Genomic DNA, 8618 nt, shown 5'->3' on the forward strand with positions numbered 1-8618 from the left:
TAAATAATACGTAGATTAGATGAAGTTCATTGTGATTCATTATGTAATTAACTCGATGGAGTAGCTAGTGTCTAATGGTTGCTGTAACCATGTCTTCCCTTGAGTAAAAGTGCAACAGGGGAGGATAAACCATTCTTTCTTCTGTAAGTGCAATCGAAGAAAGAATAGTGTCTGTAAACTCATTTGTTGACTTTGCATATGTACATAATACAAATTATTATTATAGCTTGGTGAAGTTATAAAATGTTCAGGCATTGTCCTAAGATATTGTCGCTTCCGTCTATCACAAGGTCATTAGTGTCACTGAGCTGTGGTACTCTAAGTAAAACGATGCTTGGAGCTGTTGGTGCTCCATCTTTGGCCTTGGTGGAAGCCTAAACAGTGAATAATGATAAACATGGCATTCCAGGTCAAATGGTGCTTGGAACTATGGGCACATTGAGCTTTGTGGGTGCCCAAAAAAAGATATTGATAATGTGTCGAATGCAGGATGAGTCGGCTGCCCAGATTTCGGTACCCGACACATTATATAGGCCTTCAGGAATAAAATCCTTGTGGCTGAGGCGTGCACACACCAGTAATTCTGTCTTTGTGTGTAGTTTCGTCTGCTTATAAACAGGTGGTGCTATATTAATTTAAGCAGAAGCATGACGTAATATTAAGTTTTACTTTGAAAAGTGAGTGAAGCTATCCTTACTTTAAACTGTTCAAGACAATTATTAGCTTTTAGAAGAAATAAAAATTTTGAAAGATCAGGTGTAATTTCATAGAGTTTCAAGCAATGTGAAATTGAACTTCTTGGGGATACTGCAAAACCATTTATAAAAGCTGTTAAGAATATGTATGTATTTAGTTTCAAAAGAGACATGGTAAACATGAAATATTCAGAAAACGTAGGATGAAACTGTGGATTTTACAGTTTATTTGAATTTTGTTGTTATTTTGTGTTTCATTGTCTTTTGAATATCAAGTTTTGATGTTCTGTATACATGCACTGTGTTACTCAGAAATGAGCTGTTGCTGCGAACGCAACATAGTGTAGCGCCCCCCTTAGACCGTCAAGTCACGGTTTCCCCATGACTGAAGAATATTGCCATGTTTGGCCGATACGAGTCGCTGTGATTTGGTCAACTGGGCGTGCTTGGGAAATGACAACAGTTTTGCTCGTTTTAGTTTGATATCAGCAGTTGAAGTTCACAATGACGATCGATTCACGGGTTGAGGCGAGAGAGTTTAATACCACAGGTTGGGTCTTGATGCTGCTGAATTTCTGTGTTAACATGTTGTGGGGATGCACTTTTAAAAGCATAGGTGTGCTTCTGCCAGTTCTTACTGATCAGTTCAGCGCCGACACGTGGATAATTGGCACAGTGGCATCACTTACATCTGTTGCTGCGGACGTATCAGGTGAGCATTGAACATACGAAGAAGCCATTGGTTTTACTTGCATGCCTTATCGGTACATCGTTTCTTTTGCGGAAAGGAATGTAGCATTCGGACGACTGATGGTGGAAAGATAATTAACTATAAGTGCCGTAGGCATCTGGTACTAATTTAAAGTACAATTTTCTTAGCGTCCGATGCAAATTTTTCTTATTTTTCCAAGTTAAAACTGAACGCACTTTACTAACTGAAAAGACATTTGCTACGGATTTTCCGAACATTAATTTGGGTTCAAAGAGCAGTGAACGGATGTGTGAATGAAATAATGCAAGCCTAATAGTCTTAACCCCGTCTTGACAAGGTATTACTCGGGCAGTGATTTTAGATTGTAAGAGGTCAAAATATGCGGAGTTTAATTTATCCCATTATTTATTGTAAAGATTGTTTTGTTTTAAATTTAAGGTCTACTTGCCGCACCTCTGGAGAATAAGTTTGCTACCCGCTGGGTGCTAACCATGAGTGCACTAATGGTTAGTTTGGGTTGGTTTGTGGTGTCCTTTGCAACAAGTGTCGTGCACATCGCTGGATCCTTGATTGTTTTTGTTGGTAAGTTGTTTACTGAAGCTTAAGCCTAGTTTATACGCAATTTTGGCCACGATAAACCCGATTAACCGTGGATTTACATTTTAATTTACAATTTTCTGTCTTTTTGAGATGTTGGTACCACCTCTTTAAACCAAACTAATATTCCAGTTTGATGTAGTTTGTTTATTCATAGTAAGTAGTAAGAAAATGGGCAAAATGTGTGGTGCTAAGTGAGAGAGAGGTCGTTGTACACCTGTCTTGCCAAAATGCGTGTTTGTATAGGCCTACTTTGGCGACTCAACGCAAACAGTCGGCAAAGTTGAACCCGGTTCAACATTGCCGATCCCTCTGGAGTTGCTTTGCCTATGTCTGGGTTATTGGCGACCAGGCATAATATTAAGCCTGGCTTACATATAGTCGTTTGTAACGCACACAGTCCGCAAGACGTAAAAACGCAGACACGTACAGAAGAGACGGTGCATAGTGTCATTCCACCCAAAAATTGAAACAAAGTGGAGTCCAAATCTCTTTTTTGCAGAAAATACCCTTTCAGATTGACTGTACTGCCTCTTGATGCCAAACCTGTACTCATTTTTCATGCATTTCGATAGTTTAGTTTAGTTGACTATAAGGGTGTGATAAGGGTGTATAATATTTAAGCGTCAAGGAGAAAATTGGCAAAACTGGAGGAACTAAGGGAGAGAGACATCATTGCACGCCGGTCATGCCAGCATATATGTTTGTAGGGGATGCCACGGCTATACTCGACGCATTCGGCAAAGTTCAACCTGCCTTAACTTTACCAATCGTTCGCAAGCTGGTTTGCGTTTGTCTGTGTTGTCGGCAACACCTCCTTTTAGCATGTTTCTAAATGTCCCCGTTTCAGTTTGCGCCTTGATTGCGTTGATCTCTACGTTTCTTATGTCAATATGGAAACCGCGCTTAAGTCACGATAAAGTGTTTCTATATACGATTGTGTATCGTCAGAGACTTATCGACGACGATCTGTACGTGTCTTTACGTCGATGTGGAAACTGGCATGTCAGGGTAAATGAAAACCCTTTCGTTGCTTTATTAACCAGCCTTTTGTTTCTGATATAGCGCTGATTTACTTTCTTCAGTCCCACACTTTCTGTCTGTAACTCCAATTGAATTGCGCGTCGTGGAATTCTCGGGTTAGGCCAAATTTGCGCAGCTTGCACTGAAGTACTTATTAATCAGTATAGCCTTGATGACTGGGATAGGTGCTGGGTGGGGTGTGTTTTGTATGACTGCATGGTTTCAGCACCCGTTGCTTTGTGTTATGGTAAACTGCATCCACCGGGATATTTGATGCATAACTGAACCCATTGGCTTGTGAAATTGAATTTTTTTGCCTCTTTCTGTTCAGATACTGTTTCGTTATCCCCGAATCTAGCATATATATTCAATGTAATCTGGTAAATGGAGTGGCGTCAGACTCTTTGGAATTACAAACCTCAGTTTCAGTCGTTTTTTTAAAAGTGACTTAAGACATTTAAATATAATTTATAATTAGAAATTATTAAATGTGACATTGGAATTTATTTGTAATGACATTTTTGCTGTTATTTTTACTGTAAGGTTCTATCAATAAAAAGGCAAACGATAGTTGCAATCAATTTGTTTCAACACGAACCTTGGAAATGCACTTTTATGTCTCAGTCTACTTTATTTTCAACTTTAATTTCACTATTTCAAAGTATTTTTACCGTCTTTTTGTTTTTTATGCTGACGCATATTTCCATATTCATGAGCAAAACTGTGATGTCTTCCCAGGAAAGAATCCGCAATCCTCAGTCCTGCATTTTTGTAGATTTTACTGGACTAAATTTTCTCTTTATTGCTGATTCCTTGTTGTCTTTGTATGCAAACATCCATCCTTTTCTCAGAAATGTTTTCAGTAAATCAATTCTAGGCCTATAAGAGAGAAGTCTGTGCACTGGACTCTGTCTTCCCTGGATTACAGAACAGAAACCGTGCACTCAGTTGTCTCGGAGAGTACCGTTAGTTTTACCGTTTAAAAATTGTAATTTTCAATGTATTTTAATCAAATAAGAATGTGAAAGAGTTTCAAACACGAAGAGTACAAAGTTACAGCGACACCATGTTTAAGAAAAATTCACTGCACACCTTAACATCACTTTCAATTCAAAATGTCCGACACACAATGTATTTGAAAACTAATTGCTAAATGCTGAACTGTTAATGTTATTTTTGGTTGATTACGGTTTTGTCCATTCTCATTGTCTTTTTGTAATTTTTGCTTTCCATACCTCGTTCTCAGGGTTTTTGCCTTAGGAAGCAATACTTATACGTGTTCGATTCAAGTGCAGAGCACAACATCAAAACTGAAAAGTCTCGTTATTTTTTTTTACAGGAGCGGGAATGGGTATCTTAAACGTTTTGAGTAAAGCTTTTCTGGCGAGGCATTTCCGTAAGAACACCACGCTAGCCTACGGTCTGAGCAACACAGGAAATGCAGTGGCCCTTCTTGTTTTTGCACCAATGACTCAGCTGTTTCTTGATACCTACGGCTGGAGAGGAGCAACGTTGCTGGTCGCAGGAGTTTGCGCCAACTCCATACCCTGTGCTGCTCTTGTCCGAGTGACCAAAAAATCGTCCTATCAGCCCCTGTCATGTTCAAATGAAGACGAGACAGCCTCGCTCGAGACGAAGAGCTGCCACTCGTACATCGAAACTTTGTGTGCAGGCCTCTGGAAGGTTGCAGGTTTTGGAATAGTCTTTGAATTAAATTTTATCATACTGTACCTATGCCGCTTTTCAATGAATATTGCCTACAACAGCTGGATGGTGTATTTTGTACCACATCTTCAGGCCAAGGGCTTCTCACCACAAGTAGCTGCTGCTCTGTGCGTTCCACCGGCCATTGCGTACTTTATTGGGACAAGTGTCTGGGCGCCATTTATAGACCGAGGTCTCGTCAGGTGCTCCTCGGGTATTGTCATTAGTAGCCTTGTTTTAGCTGCGTCCTTTATAGTGGATCCGTGGGTGGACGGCGACGTGGGTACGGCCGTCAACAACGTCCTCTTCGGGTTGTCCATTTCGGCCTTGTACACCCTCGGTGATATCTTGACGAAGGAACGTTTCGGAATGGATCGACTAACGTCTGTGTTTGCGTGGGTCAGAGCCTTCGGATTTTTGCCTCGGCTTCTGGGTGGCTTTTTCCCAGGTAAATAATACAGAATGGACAAAATGAATTCGGGCATCTTTTCACGTGCTTAGGTAGCACAAAAAAGTTTGGAACAAGAAAAGTGAGTTTCTACCAAAAATGTTATTTACATGTAAAGGGAGGATTCAGTCATTTTTGAGTGTTGTCAGTATAATAGCTATATAATAGCTGACCAGAATAGGTTGAGGTCTTACGCAATCAACATCATAGTGGCACTGTTGCCGAGGTCTTACAAATCCAATTTGTGTCATTTCCAGTCAGGTCCCAATCTATTCAAAGAAGTGCTGTGACAAAGGCATTCCAAGATCGTGTTATCCTGCAGTTACTTAGGCTATGACTAGACTTGTGGCTTGACTTGTGGTGGACTTGTGATCGGAACTTGACGGACTTTAACAGCCATATTCTCTTGTTCATTCTTGTTTCTGTGATACAGGCTGGATGTATGATACAACAGGGACTTATGACGTAGCGTACATCGTCATTGGCTCCTCGTCAATTCTCACCCTTATTCCGCTTGTCGTCGAACAACTCTGGAAAAGCCACCTGGAAAAAAGGTCACAGTCTGCATAGTTAATGGTGTAGTCCACCATTGATGTTTCCTGACGGTTTGATAATTACAATGTTCAGTTAATCTGGTTCCTTGGTCGTATATAATGGAATACTTGAGGATATTCCCACATATATCACAGCCAATAATTTGAACCCGAAAGATACATAAATTAAAAAAACCCTGAACATATGATATGAATTTGCGCGGTGGTATGACCTCCGAATTTAAAGAAACTATGGTTACTGTAGTAACTAGATGTAAGTTCGGTCCTCATGTTGAAAATTATATGCGGACCATTGTATTAATTTGGGATCCGACGCGTGACAAATTTTCTGTTTCAGTCACACTTGACCTGTGCAATTTGACAAGAGATATCAATGAAATTGATTTCAAACCATTTTCTATTTGTTTGGCTAGTGAGCCTAATTATTCTCAATTAATGAAAGCGTTCTCGGGTTACAAAATCCCACGCCAGATGTCACACTGGAAGATGTGTGGACCGGAAAAAATTGGACCTAAATTTATAGAGTGACCCATAGATATAGGTCTGTAGTTCATAGGTATAGTGCACAAACATGTTGAAATGCGAACGGAGCAGTATTGGCTTTTTGTTCATAAACGTGAACATAAATCAAAGGCTTGGTGGTATTCATTCGACATGTATACGGAGGTACATACACTTAGTGTGGTCAGATTGATTGACTATACCCACATCAGCTCGGTAAACTTCTTTTCACTATTTTGTTATCCAACGGAACAGTGAGATTTGATGTTTCTTTTTTCTTCGGCCTACTATAATGTGACCTTTAAGCATAAAATGAGCTTAAAATCGGACTCTTGTATGAATTTGGTTGTGTAAATTTCGATGTCCGGTTTATGGAAAATAAAAGCATTCCAGCGGTACATAACATTCTGAGGTTCAGAGGCCGGCATATGAAAATATCGACTGCAAAATGTCTCAAAATTTTGGGTGGTTTATTGCATGCCACGCGTAATGACTTCGGGGTCAGTTTGACAGAGTTTAGGTCAGTTTTTGCGTAATAATAAGTATCAATTCATTAATTAAAAATCTGCTTGCAAATAATTATTTTGCCGAACCAATGACACCCATAATTTTACGGCAGACTTGAAACTCCCTCTTATGGTACCGAACAAACTCGTTCTATGGCTCAAAATCGTTCAGCATATAGAATTCTGAATCATTCTTTTACAGGCTATTTTGTAGTGGTGGTCTTAAAAGAGAGAAGTGCATGTACTACCCAGCGATCTTACTGCACGGTCTGTGGTGACTGCGCTTGGCTATTTGGCCAAAATGTACTTGTCACTGATTTCCTTGACCTCTGCTGACCCGATGAGCTGCGCCGTTTCCCGTTTTATTTGCTGGAACTTGCTTGCTTGCTCGTTGCTGAGCAACCTCTTTGTCAACGCCCAATGAAGCCACATTCGAAAAATCTGTCTGATGGTGATAGTGACTGTCCGGCAGATATGACCGCCAAACCCGGGCGTAACTCTATACTTGATTGTTGATAGCATCGTAAAAAAGGTTTTCAGGATTAGGGCCGGTTCATACATGGCGCAAAAGCGAACATAAAAGCGACTTTTTTTTACGTCGGATCAAATATTCAGTCTGCGAATTCACAAAAGTTGGACACATTCAACTCGAGTGAAATTTTGCTGCAGATCTTAAGGTTGGTTCATACTGCAGGCGAATGCAAAAACGAAGCGAACTTGACGTTACCAAAGATTTGCAGCGAAATTTCGCTCGAAATTGAATATGCAAATTCGCGAATTCGCAGCGCGAATATTTGATCTGGCCTCACAAATCTGCGTTTGTTTTTGTTGTCGAGCGAAAATGAAACTGCCTTTACATCATGCCAAATTCACTTCTCTTTGACATTTGCCTGTAGTAGCCTACGAACCGACCTTTAGGCGGAGAGACTCACTCGGGCGGTGATGAGTTTGACTGAGCTTTGGCCGAGCTACATTGCTCTTCCTTCTCTTATGAAGGAGCCTCTGGTTTTGGCGAACCTGAAGCGCTTTCGTCTTTGCTATACCTCGCCAGTTTATCTGAGAGGTACTCATTGACTTTTCATCCGTCGTCTTGTCTGCGAGACGAATCAATTCTTTTTTCTTTTGGGTGATGTGTCGGCTACGGCGGTTTCCACTGAATAAATCACTGCTGCCTCCTTTGCTTCTCTCACGTCAACCAGAGCTTTCTTTGGGTTACTCCAAAGCGCCGAGTTAAATTCGTGTTAGATCGTATTATCTATGACTTCAAATTGTATCTTTACCTCTATTTGAGTTGTTTCAATTTTTTCTGAGGCTGACAGGAGTGCCATGTCACTTTCAGTTTTTTAAGCGTCCAGTCTTCCGCCAATCACGAGCCTGGAAGTAAAAGATCATAAAGCGAGCTTCTGGAACCTCTGTTCCCCCCCATAAATAGTTTACATGAGACCGTCCCATTACGTTCTATAGTTTTTGGAAGAATGGTTTATTTGTAATTGATAGCCTCAGAAACACTCACGTCAGAATGTTATAGACAGTTTTACTTTACTCAACGCCTCATTAACACTTGATTAAAATGCCCCCTATTCTTCCCGAGATGTGAAACCAGTATATAGGATTATCATATGACAGGCAGACAAGTTACTGTGAGTTATGGTAAATGGAGGCGCAGTGTAGTGTACATGCCCAATAAGCTATTTGCGAGTTAAATTTGAATAAAATCTGGTGCACTGAGATATCTGACTGTACATAAACATAACAATTTGAATTCCCCAGACTGAAGACACTGTTGCTATACCTCGTACATATGCAGCAAGGTATGAGACGGAGAGAACTCCCCCCCCCCCGCTTTGTGTTGGTCACTGTCTCGCAGGAATCTGGGGA

The 8618-nt window shown here is 40.5% G+C and overlaps 1 protein-coding gene across 1 annotated transcript; it reads left to right on the top strand.

The window, feature by feature from the left end:
• The first annotated feature begins 1115 nt into the window (after positions 1-1115).
• LOC110973309 (monocarboxylate transporter 12-like) lies at positions 1116-6654 on the top strand. The gene is made up of 4 exons (XM_022224005.2): positions 1116-1407; positions 1846-1989; positions 4367-5179; positions 5613-6654. Exons 1-4 carry the CDS (start codon positions 1200-1202, stop codon positions 5747-5749), a joined length of 1302 nt encoding a protein of 433 aa, XP_022079697.2. The 5' UTR covers positions 1116-1199; the 3' UTR covers positions 5750-6654.
• The last annotated feature ends 1964 nt before the right edge of the window (positions 6655-8618 follow it).

The sequence above is a fragment of the Acanthaster planci genome, linkage group LG02, assembly GCF_054643075.1.
Source record: "Acanthaster planci isolate LZ-2023a linkage group LG02, COTS_SCS, whole genome shotgun sequence".
NCBI classification, from domain to species: domain Eukaryota; kingdom Metazoa; phylum Echinodermata; class Asteroidea; order Valvatida; family Acanthasteridae; genus Acanthaster; species Acanthaster planci.

Excerpts from the sequence above, each read along its gene's own strand:
- LOC110973309 (XM_022224005.2), top strand. The coding sequence starts at position 1,200 with ATGACGATCGATTCACGGGTTGAGGCGAGAGAGTTTAATACCACAGGT. Across the intron at positions 1,990-4,366 it reads ATCCTTGATTGTTTTTGTTG|GAGCGGGAATGGGTATCTTA; the intron begins GTAAGTTGTTTA and ends TTTTTTTTACAG. Across the intron at positions 5,180-5,612 it reads TCTGGGTGGCTTTTTCCCAG|GCTGGATGTATGATACAACA; the intron begins GTAAATAATACA and ends TCTGTGATACAG.